Here is a 17,822-nt window from a genome sequence, read left to right on the forward strand (position 1 = left end):
ACGTGACCCGATGCTTTAGCCGCCCTTGGACGGTGCGAGGGACAGGGAGAGACAGAGACAGAGGCCGTCTTTCACTCCCCCCTCGCTCGTGCCCGTCAGCTCCGATCCCTGCGCGACCTAGCCACACTCTCATACCGCACACCCGACATTAGCAACCTGCATCCCCCTTTTGCGGACGACCTGCAAAGGTCGGAGACGCAACGACAAGCATGGTGAGTAGCGCTCGCTCGCCCTGGCCTGCATCTGCGTGACTGAATGCATCCGCGGCCCACTAGGCGACGCTCAACGTCAAGGATGCCCTGTCCTATTTGGACCAGGTCAAGGTCCAATTCTCGGATCAGCCCGAGGTATACAACCGCTTCCTTGATATCATGAAAGACGTAAGTGGTGCTGCGACGTTCGCACCAGCACGATAGCATTCTCACCAGACCTGTACATTCTTTCAGTTCAAGAGCCAGGCCATCGACACACCGGGCGTTATTGAGCGTGTCTCGACGCTCTTCCGTGGCCACCCCAGCCTCATTCAGGGCTTCAACACATTCCTTCCGCCTGGCTACCGGATTGAGTGCAGCAGCGAGCCTGGGCAGAGCAACCTCATCACTGTCACCACGCCCACCGGAACGACGACGCAGACGCGTGGTGGCATCGGCATCGCAGGCGCCATCAATCGCATGAGCGCAAATAACCAAGCCGCCTCTTCGTCGAGAGCCCCAGGTCACCTGCCGCCCGCGGGAGGCGCGAGGGCAGATGGCCAGCAGTCGGGCGTGGGCCGCCCTGAAGGTGAGTTTCTATCTACATTGCAGAATGTGCAGCCGGTCAAGGGCACAGCTCACAATGACCTGGCAGACCGCCATCCTCCCTCTCTACCCGCTGGCTCCCTCAACCAAGGCCTGCGACCGCACTCTCCTGTATCGATGGTCTCCAGCGCCGCACCTGCCACACCCGGTGCTACTGCTGGCGCCGGCGTGCTCAGCCATGGGGGGTCCATGGATGCGCCCGACATGAAGCGGCCGCCTATCGAGTTCAACCACGCCATCAACTACGTCAACAAGATCAAACAGCGCTTCTCAGGCGATCCCGACACATACAAGCAGTTTTTGGAGATTCTTCAGACGTACCAAAAGGAGCAGAGGCCCATTCATGACGTGAGTCGAGCGTTCTTTTGGGCTCACACACCGCTGACACCAGGTAATTGCCTTCGAAGGTCTACGCACAGGTGACCATGCTATTCGACAATGCCAAGGACCTTCTCGATGAGTTCAAACAGTTTCTTCCTGACACCAGCAACGGCCAACCAGCTACCGGTGGCCTGTTTGGAATGCTGGGTCAGGTCACATCGGGTGTGACCAATCCCTCGATGGCTGCTCCCGCCAACCCGGGCGGCATGGACGCCGGTGTTGGAGGACCGAAGAAGCCAATGGCTGGCGGCAGCGGTATGCCACCTTCACAGGGAGGGCCTAGCGGTCGCAAAAAGAGGACCGCCGATGGCGCTGGCGCAAAGGCTCCTGGTGCAAAGACGAAGAAGAGCAAGCAGCAACATCACCACAAGCAAGAGCGATCGCCGGGTCGGGACATGAGCCCTCCATTCGGTCACGGGCCACCACCTATGGGTGCTCCCATGGCCCCGATGCATCCCTACGGGCCTGAAGGCCACATGATGATGGCGCCGCATCCAGCCGATGCGGCTGCCATGCAGGTCGGCTTCCCGCCAGGTCACCCACAGGCGCCATTGGCCACCGTCGACGAGGTTTCGTTCTTTGAGAGGGTCAAGAAGCACGTTGATGACCGACCCACCTACATCGAATTTCTCAAGCTGCTCAACCTGTACACGCAGGAGATCATCGATGTCCGAACCCTCGTCGACCGCGCGGCCCTCTTCATTGGCGGACATCGAGAACTCTTTGCAACATTCAAGAATCTGTGCGGCTACGAGATGGGCAAGCACGGCTGGCTTGAAAACGAGGACCCAATCATCGAGAATGTCCCGGCGCTGCAGAGGGAGCGCGTCGATCTGAGCACGTGCAAGGTCTATGGCGCCTCGTACCGCAAGCTGCCCAAGAGCGAGATCAATTTGGCCTGCTCAGGTCGTGATCCCATGTGCTGGGAGGTTCTCAACGATACGTGGGTCAGCCACCCCACCTGGGCATCCGAGGGAGAATCCTTCAACCCACACCGAAAGAATGTCTACGAAGACGCCCTGTACCGCTCCGAGGAAGAGCGCCACGAGTACGACTATCACATTGAGGCCAACTTGCGGACAATTGCGCTCCTTGAGCCGATCGCTGCGCGTATTTCAATGATGGACGCTGAGGAGAGGGCCACTTTTCGTTTGAAACCGGGTCTCGGAGGCCAGAGCAAGAGCATCTACCAGCGCGTCATCAAAAAGGTTTATGGCCGAGAGCATGGACTTGAGGTCATTGGTCAACTGCACGACAACCCCTGCGTTGCCGTTCCTGTCGTTCTGGCACGGCTCAAGCAAAAGGACGAGGAGTGGAAAAGAGCCCAGAGAGAATGGAACAAGGTCTGGCGTGAGGTCGATGCTCGAAACTACTACAAGAGCCTGGACCACCAAGGTGTCAACTTCAAAGCGGCCGACAAGAAAGCCATCACGGCAAAGGCCTTCGTTGCCGAGATTGAGACGCGTAGAACCCAGCAGCAACAGCGTCGCCTGGCGGCCGACCCATCGCTTCCGCGCCCAAGGCCCAATCACCAGCTTGTGTATGGCCTCGACGACATGCAGGTCCTGACCGATGTGCTGAAGCTGGCCTTCAGCTTCTTGGATAGAGCGGCGTACAGCAAGGCCGATTGTGACCGCATCGAGTCGCTCCTGCGCACCTTTGTTCCCAAGCTCCTCGACCTGGACCAGGCACAATTTGACGAGCAGCTCAACGGCGATGTCATCCTGGGCAACGGAGCCGATGACGATGACATGGAGTCGCGTGCTGATGACGATGCGCGAAGCGAAGCGACCAACGAAGACGACGAGACGGAGAGCACGTCGTCGTCGGCGCCCAAGCGGAGCAACAAGAAAGGAGCGCAACACCAGAACGACCTCCGTCGGAAATTGCTGCGGAGCCAGGCAGAGACATCTGGCGCTCCTGTCGCCACTGAGAATCGCACAGGAAGCCCGGCCCTTGTCGCAGAAGTTAAGAGCGCGGCGGATGCGGCGGCTAACGCAACAAGCGACTCCCCGGCTAATGTTGCTTCGACAGAGGACGTCGAGATGGCCGACGCGAGTGCAAAGGAGGCAGCATCAACAAACGCCGCCGGTGCTGAGGAAGAGGTCGGAAACACCTCGACGGCATCGGCGGCGGCAGACGTCGAGGTTGACTCGGCCAATACTTGGACCAGAGCCGACTCAACGCAGGCATTCGATTCTACTTCAGGAGGGCAAAGGCCCGTCGAGGGAGCCTCTACCGAACCTGCGAAGCAGAGGCGGCTCAATTTCTTCTGCTCGACGCCCCACTACGTCTTTGTGCGCCTGCTGCAGCTTCTCTACGCTCGGCTCCATAAGATGAAGTCGCTCGCTGAGCACATGACCGCGCAACAGCCGCCAGTGAGGCGCATCAACCCTGTCACGCTGGAACTCGGTCTCCAGGATCCGGCGTCGGGCCCTGCTGCCGTCGTCGGTGCTGCTGCAGCCTCGTCTGCCGAGAACCATGGTCAAAGTGTTGCTGTCGGTGAGGAGCCTTCCGGTCTGACGCTTCCCCCGAGCCGATACTACGACACGCTGCTCGACCTCTGCGAGAAGCTCTTTGATGGCGAGCTGGACACAAACACCTTTGAAGAGAGCGTGCGATACATGTACGGCATCGAGGGCTACATCGTCTTCACCCTTGACAAGGTCATTGGTGCTCTAATCAAGGCGGCCCACGCCATCTCAACAGACCAGAAGAGCCAGGAGCTCCAAGCAATGATGACAAGTGATCGGCAGTCTGCCCCGTCATCATCGTCGTCATCTGCTGCTTCTGCTTCGACGGACTTCAAGTCGCAGATTGCAAAGCGCATGATGGCAGAGGCCATCGTGGGCAAGGACGAGAACCTGTACAGGATCGAGTGGATGGCAAGCAGTGGCACTCTACTGATCCAGCTCCTGTCGCGCGACGATCTGACTCTGGGCGACGAGGACGGGAGGAGCCAGGAGGAGAAGTGGCTCTACTACCTTGCAAGCTACACGCTCTGGACGCCGACCGAAGGACTGGAGGGAGAGGCAAAGGCGCCGTTCATGGAGAGGAGCCTGGCCAAGGCGAGAGAGGTTAGCGATGCGCAGGGGACAGACTATTACACATCGAACCACCTCGAGATCAAGGTTTGCATCGCCACGTACCGCCTCTTCTTCGTCGAGGACACCGAGGACGTATTTGCGAGGCTACACACAAAAAAGACGAGGGAAAGACTAGCAAGGAGAGAAACGAGGGAGAGAAGAGCAAGGAAGACCAAGTTCGAGGAGTGGGTCGAGGAGAGGAGCAAGCATCTCGAGGAGGGGTTGGACGGCTCGAAGGAGCAAGGAGATGGAGGGAGCGACACGAAACAGCCAACCGCGCCAGCGGCTGCGGAAGGCGAAAAGGCTATCGAGCAAGGGGATGCCGCAGAGGATACTGCATCTGCAGGGCAAGCGTAGCCCCGCTGCCGAAAAGGCAATCGGAATGACCTACTATTGAGATGTTTTTCACATGCCTGACTTCTTGGTTCTCCTGATTTATAGATGAATGACATCGGATTGAGCTCTTTATGCTTCTACAACAGGTGCTGCATCTGCCTGTCCTTGATCCTTGGCGTCGCCCTCGCCCTTCTTCCAGGGCAGTGTGAGCCAATTGGTGAGTGTGGTGAGAAGCGGCTTGCCTTCCGCGTCCTTCTTTGGCCCATCATCTGCCTTGCTCTTCTTCGTTCGTTTTTTCGGCGGCGTGACTTCTCTTCCCTCGAGCTTCGCCTGGGCCTCTGCGACTGGTCTGAAGCTGAAGCGATGATGCGGACAAGGGCCTATCTCCCTGAGTGCCTTCATGTGGTGGGCCGTCCCGTATCCCTTATTCTCGAGGAAATTGTATTCTGGGTAGGACAGATGGATCGTGTCCATCATCGCGTCTCGGGTCACCTTGGCAATGATAGATGCTGCGGCGATGGACTGCGAGAGACGATCGCCAGAGATGAGGGCCGTCTGTCCGATCTCTTCTTCATCCTCCTTCTTTCTCGAGGCGACTGCCTCTTTTCGAGGAGGCAACCGCACATCTGGAATGTCACGAGCATCGACGAGGAGGTGGTCTGGACGGATGGCCAGCCCTTCAATGGCCCTCCTCATCGCCTCGATGGATCCTTGATAGTTGTTGAGTTCGTCGACTTCCTTTGCCTCGACGATGCCGACAGACCAGGCGAGGGCGTGCTCCTTGATGCTCTGCGCCATTTCTGCTCGTTTCGACTTGTGAACCCGTTTAGAGTCATCTAGGCCCTTCCACCATCGTAGGCCACTGTCAGGGATTGATGAGGGAGAAGGAAGGATGACGGCGCAGGCCACAATTGGACCGGCTAGTGGTCCCACGCCCACTTCGTCGGTTCCGGCAATGTAGATGGGTTCCACCTCGCCAACCTCCTCTTCTACATGTTCTTCTAGCTTCGCGCTTGCCACGATGGCTCGCTCGTAATGCAGGAGCTTGGCGAGACGATTCCTTTCCTTGACCATGAGATCTCGTTCCTTCTTCGCCCGCTTCAACAACGCTTCGGTCGCCTTGTCCTTCGTCTTTGGGCCCACACTCGGCGAGGTGGCTTCTTCCTGCGCGATCCAAGACTCAAGGGCTCCGACGTCATTCTGTGAGATGAGCGTCGAGAGCTCCTTTGCGGCACCTGAGAGCTCATCTCCTGCTGCAGTCTCGATCTCTTCTCCCGGGTCTTCCGATGTCCCCAGCACGGGAGTGGCCTTTGCCTTCGATTTGGTCGTCTTCTTGCTCGTGGCTCGTCTCTTTGGAGACGCATTCTGTGAACCCTGTCTCTTCTGTTTCGCCTTCATTTCTGCCCCCTCGCAGTGTTCTCCTGGCTTCCCATTTGTCTCGACTTCTGCCTCGTCGGCCACCTCTCGATTTCTCTTGACTGCCTTCGGCGCCTTCTCTTCGAGCCTCGCTCCTCTTCTCGTCAAGTCGTACGCCTCGCTGATCGACGCCGAAGCGGCACTTGCTGCCGCTCTCCTACTTCTGGCCTGTGGCGGCATGGGTTTTATCTGATTCTAGGGCGGCAGTCCTGCGGTCGTCTTCGAAGCCGTAGAAGAAGCAAGTGTTGGTCTTCTGGTCGGGAGGCCCAAGCTCCACGCGACGACGCGTCGTGCTTCTTAGCCCGTGCGCGGACGGGACTGAGCTGCATGGCTGAGCGTACCATCACCTTGGGCCGAGACGAGGAGCGCGAGAGAGGCAAGGGCGCGGGCGGGACGCTATGAGCACAGCGACGAAGAAGGGCAAGGAAAGGGCCGAGGTCCGTGAGGACCTCTTGCCGTCCTCTGACGACGAAGAGAAGGAGAATGAGCCCAAGGGGTTGGACGTGGAGGATAGGGACGCCTACGAAGTGTTTGAGCCGGGCCAGCCTTGGACGCAAGTCATTGGTACGCAGGAGCAGAGAGAAGCTTGGAGGAAGGGATGGGACCTCTACCTCGAGGACGATGACGAAGGGCTACTTTTTGATGAAAATGAGGAGGAAGAAGGGGGAGAAGGAGAAGGAGAGAAAGAGGAGGAGGACCTTGACCGACGTCAGGGCAGCCAAGCAGAAGTCGATATCTCGGAGGGACCTTCGAGACAATTTTCTCAGCACCAAGACGCAGTGTTGGAAGAATATGACAAGCAGGAGCAAGGTCAACAACCGACTCGACCCTGGTGGGAGAAGGGAAAGACTACACCGCTCCTCAACGACTTCGACGAAGAGAGGAGGAAGTTCTATCTGTCGCAAGCACAAGGTGCTGAGGGAGAAAACGAACGACAGAACGACGGAGCGGCCCAGGACTCGGTTCATGGCCGTATCGGCTTCCAGTCTGTCATGTCGAGGCAAAGGCACGGTCAAGGTCGGCCCTATCACGAAGAAACAGGCACAATTGCAAGAGCAACAAAGATCATCAAAAAGACATGGTCGCAGACAATGGAAACAAGACGCCATCAGCAGGAGACGAACTCGAGGAAGAAGAGACCATCTTTTGCTCACGCGCTCGGTAGCAACAGCAGGACACTACACGGCGGCGCCGGCAGCGGCGGCAGCGGCAGCGGAACATCGCCGGCAGGACGTATCAGGGGAGGACAAGCAAAGGCCCGTGGGCGACGGTCCTAGACAGACGACAACACAACAAAAGCGAACAACTCTTTCTCCGCATGTTTCACATTAGATCGCTTCATTCAAGCTTGTATCGCCAAGTCTTGCCTCACAAGTGTAAAATCATCAATTAACAATCATCGTTCGCCCTTCAGGGGGTCTGCATCTCCGGAAAGTATATCGATGTCTCGTCCAGCTCGGCATCATCCGTTTCTTTTTCCTTCTGGTCGGTTGGCTTGTCGTTGAGATCACTAGGTACTCGAGCACGCTTTGCTGCGCCCCATCTCTTGCCCTTTCTCTGCGTCATCGCCCCGCTCCATCTCCCCTCCCAATCGACAAACCAGCGATCGGTTATATTCGGCTGGCTCTCGCCTAAAGATAGGAAGCTGGCGCGGCTCTGAACAAGAAAGAACTCGACCTCTTCAACTGTTTTGGGGGGACATAGGACGGTGACTGTCCAATCCGAGAAAGGCGTCGAAGGAAACGTTTCAGCACTGTCCTGTAGATGCTGCATGATGTCTCGCTCTCTAATCGCGTCTCGTGGAGTGAACGCGAAAGGCTGAGGTCCCTCCTCTTCGAAGGCGTCGCTGTCCTCTTGCCCGTAGCAGAGCACGAGAGGCTTACGGGAGAGGGTCCAAGGGCTTGGCATTGCGATAGTCGTCTTTCCAGTGCTTCCGTAGGCAGGCCAGAAGGAACAGTCCGTTAATGGAGAAAACTCTTCCTCGCTGCCAATTCTTGCGGCGCTGCAGAAGAAGGGCGAGGAGTCCGCAGATGAAGAAGAGGAGCGTGACGAGTCCATCTCGTCGTCCCAATCTTCGGCAAACATGGAAGGCCGACAGACTGGACGTGGCTGAAATGGTGGAAAGGGCGTAGGACCGATCATGCGAGTGATTTCTTTCTTCCTCGAGCTTTGCTTCTTGCATTGCATTTGCAGTACGAGGCTGCTCGCTACTCGTCGACGGAAAAGGTGACTTTCGCCAAGCCGCGGAACCGGGATAGTGGCAAGACCTACGGTGAGGTGCGTCCGGATTCTTGAACCAGACGGGCAATAGAGGTCTTCGCCAGACGTCGTCGAGGGTGTTGCTATCGATGAGTCTTGAAGCTGTCTAGTCGGAGGCGAAGGAAAATGCAGCTTCGTCAGGTCCAATTCGCTCACACGAACAGCCGCTCTCCTCTCCTTCTCGCCCTCCTTCTCATCTTCTCCAGCGTGACTTGAGTTCGGGTCTCGTTCGCAATCGTCATTGTGGTCACCATTATCGTCGAGCACTAACCGGGGCATGTGTTTCCTTGAGGGTGGACACGGCGAGCCCTCAAATCCCAGCTGTGTCCATAGATGGCTGAACCTCCTCTCTCTAGCGCTGCTGCTTTCACTTGGCCCATCCAACTTTGTCTGCGACCGTACTCGGCCCGGCGTAGCTGCACAAGTGTAATAGTGAGGCGGCCGAAAGGTGAAACCTTCGTGGGCGCTTTCCGGCGTTACGACGTACCGGGCCTCATTGAAGGTGGCACTACTCTCGTCGGCGGAAATGTCATGGATATAGCTCTGGATTAGCGCAGTGACACCTCCGCCTTGCTGTTGTTGCTGATGCTGACGCTGGCTGTCTTGACGGCTTAGCCTGTCTTGATTTGTTGTGCGACTATACATGCTATCACTGGAGACGTAGCTGATGATGCTTGCAGTCGAGGAGGAAGAAGGCGAAGGAGGTGAGGAAGGTGAAGACCGCACCGATGCCTCTCTCTTTTTCCCCTTCGCCTTCGCTTCTTGGGAAGGGGCAGACGTCCCAGGCACATCCAAAGTAGTCAAAGACTGGGCAAGGTCAGAGGGTTGGTACTGTCCCATGAGAGCTTGATCGGCGTAAAGAATAGAGGTGCCAACAGAGGTCTGCGTATGGCCAGCCATATCAGCTTTGTACGATACCGCCGCGCCCGAAACGCGATCCTTTCCTGGCAGCTCGAGCATCTCTCTGCTAGGTGCAGACCGGCGTTTGTCTGTGTCCCTGCTGCTACTGCTATCACTGCTGCTACTGTCTCCCATACTGCTGCTTTCGTCACTACCCTCGTCTTTCAAGTTTCTCCTCTTCTTTCTGGTGGCAGTCGTCGTTCGGAGGGTTGCATTAAGCTGATGAGGCGCGAGTGGAGCGATGGGATCGGTCCCAAGCGAATTTGCCTTCTTCTTCTGCCATCCCGATGATGGAGAAGGTACTGGCGTCCTCTTGATTTCATCGGATAGACAGCGAGGAGTATGGGGAGGGCTGTGTTGCGACCGTTTCTCTTCTTGGTAACAGCATGCTCGCTCTGAGTTCTTGTCGTCATCGAAGGTCTTCATCTCGTTCCGATACTTGGTGGGTAGTTGTAGAGGTTTCAACCCAAGCCGCCTAGCTGCCACATCGACCTCGACGACACCTCGTTGCACATCCCGGACGATGAGCCCTCTGAGCCCATTGACAACGTCGTCTTCCTCTCCCTTGATCTTCCTCTGCTCTATTTGGCGAGACATCGCGTGTTGCTGTTCGTGCATTGTCTGCTTCCAATCTTCAAGCATTCGAAGCGAGGCTTGAGGCCGACCTCTTGTCCTCGCAAGCCTTGAGTGACGAGACATCACTGCGAGATCGTTGGCCGAGCCTGGTAGTAAAAGAGAAACAAGGAAGACCGTCATTGTACTGCCTCATTCCTAGATCTCTATTGCGAAATACTCACAATCGGGAGTAGGTTCCTCAACGACGATCCGGAGCGGCCCTTTATATTCTTCAATGTCGGAGCTCGCCTCGACCGAGTCAGCAGCTCTGAGCATATCGAGACTCCTGTTCCTCCTCTTCAGCGGGCTGAAAGAAGAGTTGCGATTTTCCTCAGTAGCTTCCTCTTCAGAGTCTTCGAAAGCAGCGTGCGCCGCATTGCTCTTTGGCGGAGGAGAGTAGACATCGACACTGGCCCGACGTAGCCGTCTTGGCGGTGTACTCTGCTGAAGCGGTTGTGATGGCGATGGAGGAAATGCACCGCCAGCTCTGTATTCTGCTACCTCAAATGGGAATGGAGTCGGGATGGATCGCTGCACCATCGAGGCCTTGACCTTTCTCGGTTTTAGCTTCCATGCCGTCTTCTTCAAGCTAGAGAAGAAACCTTTCCCATGGCGGTCCTTTGTGCATCCGTCATTCACTCCTCCGTGCTCATCGCTCTCCCATTCGCCCTCGTCGAAAAGAGGCATGCCGTTTCTGGCCGTCTGTAGTGGGAAGTCTAGCTTGCTCTGCCTCCTCGGGTCGACTTCGATCCAGCTGGCTCGAATCATGGCCGTGTGGCGTTTGACGTCTCGCTGCTCCTCTTGAACGGAAGGATGCGGCGGCAACTCGTGCCTGCTGGGATCCTCTTCCCTGTATAGTCTCCACGGTTCAGCTTCTTTTGTGTCTAGAGCCAAAAGGCTGACGTAGCTCACCTGGCGCCTACTCCCAGCATCTGTCGAATCGCGACTGTCGGACTGTGGCACTTTGGTGTCGGTGCACGGCTTCCTGCCATCATGGCCACCAATTCCTGTTCGTTCCAGTCGACCCTGTATCTCTGCACCGTCGACGAGCTCGACGCGCTACCGCCAGATTGCCTCTTTCTTCGGAACAAGGACCCACCACCTCCCAACCCGGCCGAGGCACCCTCGGCATCGCCTATTGGTGGGAGTTGCTTCTTCTTGCCCTCCTTTTTGCTCGTCCGTCCATCTGGCGAGTGGCTGAATCTGCTCCGTTGCGTCTGGGGCTGCTCAAAATAGGGGGGAAGCTGAGGAGAATAGAGCGGGGACAACGGCGGTGGCGGCGAGAGGTAGCGATGAGGCTCCAGGCGCTCGAAACCAGGAAAGGCGGCCTTATGCAGCGGTCTGTGGCGCTCGCTCATGCTTGGTCGCTCACAAGACGGTCGTTGGGGCTGAATTATGAGCATAGAATCCTCCTCTCCCTCCTCATCCTCCTCGAAGACGGGCTCGAATGCATTGTGAGACTGCTGCGAGAGAGAGGCCGACGAGCTCGCAGCTTGCAAGATCGGTGGGCCTCGGGACGGAATCGTAGGGGAGGAGACATTGACACTGCTAGTTTGGTATGGGTGGGCGAACAGCTGAGGCGACGGTAGCGGCCGAGTCGGGGCGCCAGCACTGAAGCTAGCAGGCGCCTTGGTTTCTCCATCGCATGTCACCGTCGAGTATGAGTCTCCAAAGGGAGGTGGCCGTTCGCCGGCTTCTTGGCTCGATCGCAAAGAGGGCACTACATGTCGATGTCCAGAACGATGCTGCTCGTCATAAGCCCGATGCTGGTTGGCCGCCATCGCCCCTTTCATGCAGGTCTCTCTCCTGGTGGCGTGAAGAAAGGGCGCAGTCTGCCACCTGGCTACGCAAAGGTGAGAGGAGGGGCCATTTGTGCAGTGCGCGGGGCGGCTTTCTCTGTGGCCGTCCCTCCCTGCCCATTCACACTGCTGTACGCTGGTTCCTGTCCATCACCCATCGTTCGTCCGCACGAGATGGACATCACAAGCCATTCTCTTCCTTCTGGCCTTCGGAGTCTGCTGAGGGTCAAATGTGATCTTTCAGGATCGATGAGGCACGTCGCCGCTTGAACACACGGCCCCGGGCGGTTGTGGATCCGATCTGATCTCTTCCCACTTTCTTGCCCTCGCTTGCTTGTTCAAACAGATCCAATCAAATTCTTCCAGTCAGCGAGGATACTCTCCTGCTGCTGCTCCTGCTAGGTATTAGTATACAGAGTGAAAAAAGACCGAATGGTAAATAGAACACAAATCGAAGAGAATTGTGCACAGGAACAAGAAGCGGAACGGCTTATGCCTTGGGCTTCTCGCTGTCGCCCTCAGTAGCGTCGGCATGGAGGCGAGGCTGCTCCTCACCGTCGTTGACGACGACACCAAGCTTTCGCAGCATGTCGGGGCTCAGCGTGCTCCTTGGGCCCTTGTAGTGCCTGTGCGCATAGGCGAAGTACCAGATGCCGGTGATGAGGATAACGGCGCCCAGCACGACCGCGGCGTAGTTCATCGAGTTCTTGTCGACGGAGCTCACCGTTGGGATGGAGAGGATGGTGCATTCGAAGAGGGTCCAGAAGATGGCGATGATGTTGATGAGGCGTGCCCACCAGCTGTTGCCCATGTAGAACGGACCAGGCTCGAACTGCACTTCCGGGTGGTTGGCAAAGAATTGGCGACACACGATGGGCACCATGTAGCTCAAGTCCATGCCCAGTGCTGCGAGCGAGAAGATAGCCAGAACGGCAGTGTAGTTGATAAAGGAGAGGCAACCGAGGAGCAGGCAGAAGAAGACGACGAGCCAGACGGCGTTGACCGTCGTTCCCGTCTTCTTGTTGAGCTTGGCGAAGAAGCCGCGGTCGGGCAGGCCGTTGTCGCGCGAGAAGGCGTAGAACGACCTGGCGTTGGCCTGGAGAGCAGTCGTGACAACGAACCAAGCGACGGAGCAGATGAAAGGCCAGGTGACGAGGAAAGCGATGCGTCCACCCCGGTCGTAGAGGATCTGGGCAAAAGCCAGACCTCCGATCCAGTCATCAACGGTTCCCAACGCAACGGTGCCCGAAGCAAAGACAAAGGCAATGTTGAGGAAGAAGCCCATGATGCCAGTCGAGAAGACGGCGGTAAAGATGGCGACGGGAGCGGCAATGGCGGCCTTGCTGACTTCCTCTGAGATGTGCGCGGTGGCGTCGTAATCAGTCATGACGAATTGGACCGATTGGAGACCAAGGAAGAAGGCGAGCGCATTGTTGGTCCACCCCGAGCCGTTGATGATCTCGCCAAAGACGTAGTGGCCCGAGTGCATCTCACCGCTGGGCGTGCGAGCCAGGACGAGGATGCTGGCGACGATTGTCATTGTGAAGTTGACAATGACGTAGGTCGAGGTGAACTTTGCGAGGTACGACGTGGGGAAGCAGTTGATGGCACCGTGGACAATGCAGATGGCCGCATACACGGCGTACGTCTGCGCCGTCGTAGGGAGGTACGAGCCGTTGGTGACGACGGTAGCCCAGGCCAGCATCATCTGCGCCAATCCGTACGCCGTTCCTGCGATACCCGCGATCTGACCAGTGAAGTTGAGCCAGCCCGTGAACCAGGCCGTGACGGCGCGGTACTTCTTGGGCACCACGAGGCCTGATGCCGAGTAGAGACCACCGGCCGAAGGGTATGCGCTGACGAGCTCTGCGATGGCTGCTCCGAGGGAAAGGTTCATGACCGAGCCGAGGAACCAAGACCACACCGTCGTGGCCGGTCCACCGAGCGTGAAGGGCGTGTTGAACGTCGTGGCGACGGAAGAGATAAGACCCTGTGGGAGTGAACGACCTGTCAGCGGACTTGACGCCGGCATTTGCGGATCAGAGACATCAGCTTGCTCACCATGATGCTGCATGCATAGCTGAACGTCGAGAAGCTCTTGAACTCTCTTGCGAACTCGCCCTTGTATCCCGTCCTCCTGGCCAGTTCGGCGTCATCATCGTTGTCGATGCCCAGGTCGGCGGCCGAGACGCGTCGCTGCGTTACGCGGGCCTCCTCGTCGATGGGGCGCTGATCAACGGAAGACGTGAACGAGTCCGTCTTCTTCTTCTTGTCGCTGCTCCCGAACATTTTTGCTTTCTCGTTTGGGAAGGAGAGGAGGCGGGTTGTGGGGTGAGGGAGAAGAAATGGTGGATGTCCCTCTGCCTCTATCTTTATAATTCTAGATTTTCTTCCCTCGTTGCAAAAAGTTTTTCCTATCCGAGAACGTCCAGTGGAGCACTGGGAGAAGGAAGTGTTCCAGTCTTTTGATCCCCCGCTTGCGTCTGGGTAATTCAACCACAGAGACAGGTAGGCCCAGGCACCGGGACGTAATTGGATTCAAAGGAGGAAAAAAAAAATCAGAAATCGAGGCCTCTTTCTCTCCTATCTAATTTGTTTAAGTCGGGTTTTAAAATTGCCAAATACAGTTCTAAAACGCCACAGTGTCTTTCGCCTGGGTGGGTTGTCGATGCGGATCTTGTCTGGCTTCGCGGCTTGTCCATGTCGCTTTGGTCGGCCAGGCCATCATCCCCGCTTCTGGGCTTTTCCCACAGCTGTCAAGCTTTGTCAGCTTCCGCCGGCTCACCCAATGGCAATGGCGACGACGTCGAGCTCGACGAAGTGGCCATTTCCAAATACAAATGGATCGATCGGTCCATTCACCGAACAATTCTTTGCGATCCAGGACCGCGTCGGTAATCATAAGCGAACCGATACCCGCTCTATTGAGAGGACGAAAGTTTTTAAATTAAGAATAATAACCAGGTGAAGGGACGAATAGAGGAAAGTTGTATGGATAGTGTCCACAGCCAAGGGCAAATGGGAGGAGGAAGTGCAGTGCAGACGGCGTACGGGCAGTCGAAGAAACCAAGATACAGTTACACAGAATAGCCGCGATTTGTACTCATTTTCTTCTGCTCGGATTGGCGCGGCAGCAGGCGCGGCTGCAAAGCGATAGCTCCCCGTTTTTTGCTGCAAGCCAAAAAGAGGAAGCGCTCGATCGGAGCTCACGGGGAGGAGGTCAGAGGTCGGTCCCACACGACCTGGACACGGCGGGCGGTGCGATAAGACCGGCCGCCACCTGACGTTGGCGCTTTTGCCGACGGGCACGCGCTTGCCGCCCTTACCGACCTTGTTCTGGACTTGTATGGCTGATAGTGAAGACATGGCAAGACTGAAGCGCAATCAACTGGAAAAGCCCGTTGATTACACTTGTCTCAAGCGAGCTTCTCCGGGACGGCATCGTTGCTTCGCCATGCAAACAGAGAAAAATCCATTCTGTCACATTGACGGATATTTTCTCTCCTTGGCCAGTCACGTGGTCCCCCAAGCTCAAGTCTCTGGAAGTTCCATCGCCGTCAAATGTTAGGCTCGTTCAGTCTCCAAAGGACGGGATCCAAAGGAAAGACTGCCAAGATGGGGCAACACTACTGTAAGTTGTGCTCTGACCTCTTTAGACTCTGACGGGCTGGACTGACTCGCCCCTTTTGAACAGGTGACTACTGCGACGTCTTCTTAACGCACGACAGCACCTCCGTGCGCAAGGACCACAACAAGGGTCGCAACCACCTGCAAAACGTGCGAGACTACTACCTCTCCCTGGACCCTGCGCAGCTCGATATGATCCACCGCGGTGTGCTCAAGGAGTACGACATCAGAGGATTACCCCACCCTTTGCCGCCCCAGCCTTCGTACGGTGGTCCTGGTGGTGGTGGAGGGTATCAACGTGGACCGGGATTCCAGGGAGGAGGAGGGATGATGGGTGGGGGTGGATATGGGAGACCACCCATGCCGCCTGGAGGAGGCTTTCAGCAAGGAGGAGGATTCGCGAGACCACCGCCACCGATGGGCATGGGAGGGCCGCCAGGAGGATCGCCAGGGAACATGCACAACCGGCCACCGCCCAACATGAACGGAGTGGGAGGGCCCCCGCCGCCAATGGGTGCAGCGCCAGGATCGGCAGGACCACCACCGCCGCTCGGCGGAGCAGGTGGGCCCGTTCCACTGGGGATGCGAGGACCACCGCCGGGATATGGCGTGCCACCTCCAGGCTTCCAGCGCTGAAGACCGTGCCGTCAGCGTTCTTGTTACTGTACATTAGACATCAATCACAGACACTAATCTCTATGATAAAACAAGCCATGGTATAGTGCTACACTACATTACAATTGAGATCACGCTTCTTCCTTTTTCCTTCTCTTCTTGGATGACGGCGGCTTCCCCTCCACAGACTTGTTCCGGAGCTCAGCCTTTCGCTTATTGCGCTCGTCGCGCTCACCAAAGTGGGAGTCATGCATTTGCTGCAAAAGGAGCATTGTCAGAGCCGAGTATCTTGTTATCAAAAGCACTTTACTCACCATGGAAGCGACCCGCTTCGCCGTCATGACGGCGTTGAGCTTCTCGAGAACCCTTTCCTCGTTCATGGAATGCTCGACCATTTCCACATTGATCTTCTTCTCGATGCCCTGTAGCAGCTCGACATCGCGCTCGCCGACGAAGCTAACGCTGACGCCCTCCTTGTTGTTACGCGCCGTTCGACCGACTCGATGGACGTAGTCACGCCAGTCTCGTGGCAGGTCCCAGTTGACGACCATGGCCACGTCGGGGACATCCAACCCTCTCGAGCCAAGGTCTGTCGTGATGAGGATGGGCACGGAGCGGGCGCGGAAGGTGTCGAGCGACTGGAGCCGCATAGGCTGCGACATCTTGGAGTGAAGGGCCACGTTGCCGATACCCAGCTCTTTGAGCATCAGACTGAGCAGCTGCGCCGTAGCCGCCCTCGCGCAAAAGATGATCGTTGGAGGCACCTTGCTGCCTTCGTCCTCCTCGTCTTCGTCTTCGCTTTCTTCGCCTTTCTTATGCCTTGTCCACCCAGAGACAGTTGTGGGCGCATGCTCAAGCAGATGGAGCAGGAACGGCTCGCGCATGTGCGACGGTACAAAGATGTACTTTTGACGTAGCTTCTCTGGCGTCGAGGTGCTGGAGGGACGAGGAGAAGAAAGAAAAAGGGCTGATCAGAAATGAAAGTGAAGTGCCCGAGAGCGATTTGAACCCACTCTTGTTCGATCTTGCAGAGCACCGGCTTTTTCTCACCGGGCTCCGGCTCCTTGTTGGCCAGCTGCTCGATCTCGGGCGTCAAGGTGGCGGTGAAAAGGAGCGTCTGCCGCGCTCTCGCAGGTGGCAGGACGCCAAAGAGGTATGAGAGCTCGGGGCCAAATGTTGCTGTCAGCAGGCGATCCGCCTCGTCGAGGACCTGAGATTGATGAAACAGTGAGCTGAACTGTCAAATGAAAAGTCGATCTCTCGAGTACCCACGACAAACTTGCACCTCTGCAGGCCCCAGTCCTCGCCGGCGCCGCTCTTGAGGATGTCGACGAGCCGCCCGGGTGTGGCGACAATTATGTGAGGCCTGCCCCTGCTCAGCTCCTCGCTCTGCTTGAGCATGTCCATGCCACCGAGAACGAGCGAGACCCTGAGCCCAATGTCGGCGCCTGCACCGACGGCGACGAATTGCTCGTGGAGCTGCACGGCCAGCTCCCTCGTCGGAGTCAAGACGACTGCGTATCCCCCCACCATGTCTCGTTGCAGCTTCTGAAGGATGGGAAGAGCAAAGGAGAGCGTCTTGCCCGAGCCCGTGGGGCTGCCTCCGATGAGGTCGTTGCCCGAGAGAATCAAGGGAATCGACTCTGCTTGGATGGCCGTCGGCGTCGTGATGCTGAGATGGGCCAAAGACCGCACGAGGAGCGAGGACAGACCGAGCCCGCCAAAGGTCTTGGCTTTCGGTCTGAGCGCCTCTTCCTCCTTCTTTTTGCCTTTGCCGTTCGACATTGTCCTCTTCCAGTCGAGTCGGGGAGGGGAACTCGTCTCGAGGAGAAGCAGTCTGGAAGGAACAGGAGCAAAGTCAAGAAATCCCTACCAACGAGAAAAATCTGAAGACCAAAAAAATCCAAAAAGAAAATCCCGAACCTAGAGACCCGCCTGCCCTCCACGCCAAAAGTGAATTTCGGGCGAGCGAAGCAAGTCAATTCTATCAC

At 57.1% G+C, this 17,822-nt stretch overlaps 8 protein-coding genes across 8 annotated transcripts; 3 read left to right on the plus strand and 5 right to left on the minus strand.

The window, feature by feature from the left end:
* Window positions 1-68: 68 nt before the first annotated feature.
* Window positions 69-4,859, plus strand: FA10DRAFT_265728 (hypothetical protein). The gene is made up of 5 exons (XM_025521186.1): window positions 69-212; window positions 276-380; window positions 447-780; window positions 847-1,145; window positions 1,205-4,859. Exons 1-5 carry the CDS (start codon window positions 210-212, stop codon window positions 4,619-4,621), a joined length of 4,158 nt encoding a protein of 1,385 aa, XP_025379101.1. The 5' UTR covers window positions 69-209; the 3' UTR covers window positions 4,622-4,859.
* FA10DRAFT_265729 (ribonuclease H-like protein) lies at window positions 4,640-6,269 on the minus strand. The gene has a single exon (XM_025521187.1). The coding sequence runs from the start codon at window positions 6,194-6,196 to the stop codon at window positions 4,730-4,732; it is 1,467 nt and encodes a 488-aa protein (XP_025379102.1). The 5' UTR covers window positions 6,197-6,269; the 3' UTR covers window positions 4,640-4,729.
* Window positions 6,270-6,340: 71 nt separating this feature from the next.
* On the plus strand, window positions 6,341-7,425 carry FA10DRAFT_265730 (hypothetical protein). The gene has a single exon (XM_025521188.1). It carries the CDS (start codon window positions 6,415-6,417, stop codon window positions 7,291-7,293), a length of 879 nt encoding a protein of 292 aa, XP_025379103.1. The 5' UTR covers window positions 6,341-6,414; the 3' UTR covers window positions 7,294-7,425.
* A 1,217-nt stretch (window positions 7,426-8,642) lies between these two features.
* FA10DRAFT_284819 (hypothetical protein) lies at window positions 8,643-11,571 on the minus strand (the record flags this gene model as incomplete). Its single annotated transcript, XM_025523950.1, has 4 exons — window positions 8,643-8,691; window positions 8,763-9,897; window positions 9,973-10,640; window positions 10,703-11,571. 4 exons carry the CDS (start codon window positions 11,569-11,571, stop codon window positions 8,643-8,645), a joined length of 2,721 nt encoding a protein of 906 aa, XP_025379104.1.
* Window positions 11,572-11,938: 367 nt separating this feature from the next.
* On the minus strand, window positions 11,939-14,021 carry FA10DRAFT_239436 (amino acid transporter). Its single transcript, XM_025519183.1, has 2 exons — window positions 13,651-14,021; window positions 11,939-13,579 (listed from the first exon to the last, which is right to left on the minus strand). The coding sequence occupies exons 1-2, from the start codon at window positions 13,876-13,878 to the stop codon at window positions 12,080-12,082; spliced, it is 1,728 nt and encodes a 575-aa protein (XP_025379105.1). The 5' UTR covers window positions 13,879-14,021; the 3' UTR covers window positions 11,939-12,079.
* A 368-nt stretch (window positions 14,022-14,389) lies between these two features.
* FA10DRAFT_77907 (hypothetical protein) lies at window positions 14,390-15,230 on the minus strand. The gene has a single exon (XM_025525700.1). The coding sequence runs from the start codon at window positions 14,953-14,955 to the stop codon at window positions 14,488-14,490; it is 468 nt and encodes a 155-aa protein (XP_025379106.1). The 5' UTR covers window positions 14,956-15,230; the 3' UTR covers window positions 14,390-14,487.
* On the plus strand, window positions 15,001-15,928 carry FA10DRAFT_265732 (zf-U1-domain-containing protein). The gene is made up of 2 exons (XM_025521189.1): window positions 15,001-15,220; window positions 15,284-15,928. The coding sequence occupies exons 1-2, from the start codon at window positions 15,205-15,207 to the stop codon at window positions 15,850-15,852; spliced, it is 585 nt and encodes a 194-aa protein (XP_025379107.1). The 5' UTR covers window positions 15,001-15,204; the 3' UTR covers window positions 15,853-15,928.
* On the minus strand, window positions 15,928-17,819 carry FA10DRAFT_265733 (DEAD-domain-containing protein). Its single transcript, XM_025521190.1, has 4 exons — window positions 17,104-17,819; window positions 16,845-17,041; window positions 16,146-16,767; window positions 15,928-16,088 (listed from the first exon to the last, which is right to left on the minus strand). Exons 1-4 carry the CDS (start codon window positions 17,614-17,616, stop codon window positions 15,963-15,965), a joined length of 1,458 nt encoding a protein of 485 aa, XP_025379108.1. The 5' UTR covers window positions 17,617-17,819; the 3' UTR covers window positions 15,928-15,962.
* Window positions 17,820-17,822: the final 3 nt, after the last annotated feature.

Source organism: Acaromyces ingoldii (assembly GCF_003144295.1).
Source record: "Acaromyces ingoldii strain MCA 4198 unplaced genomic scaffold FA10scaffold_2, whole genome shotgun sequence".
NCBI classification, from domain to species: Eukaryota; Fungi; Basidiomycota; class Exobasidiomycetes; order Exobasidiales; family Cryptobasidiaceae; genus Acaromyces; species Acaromyces ingoldii.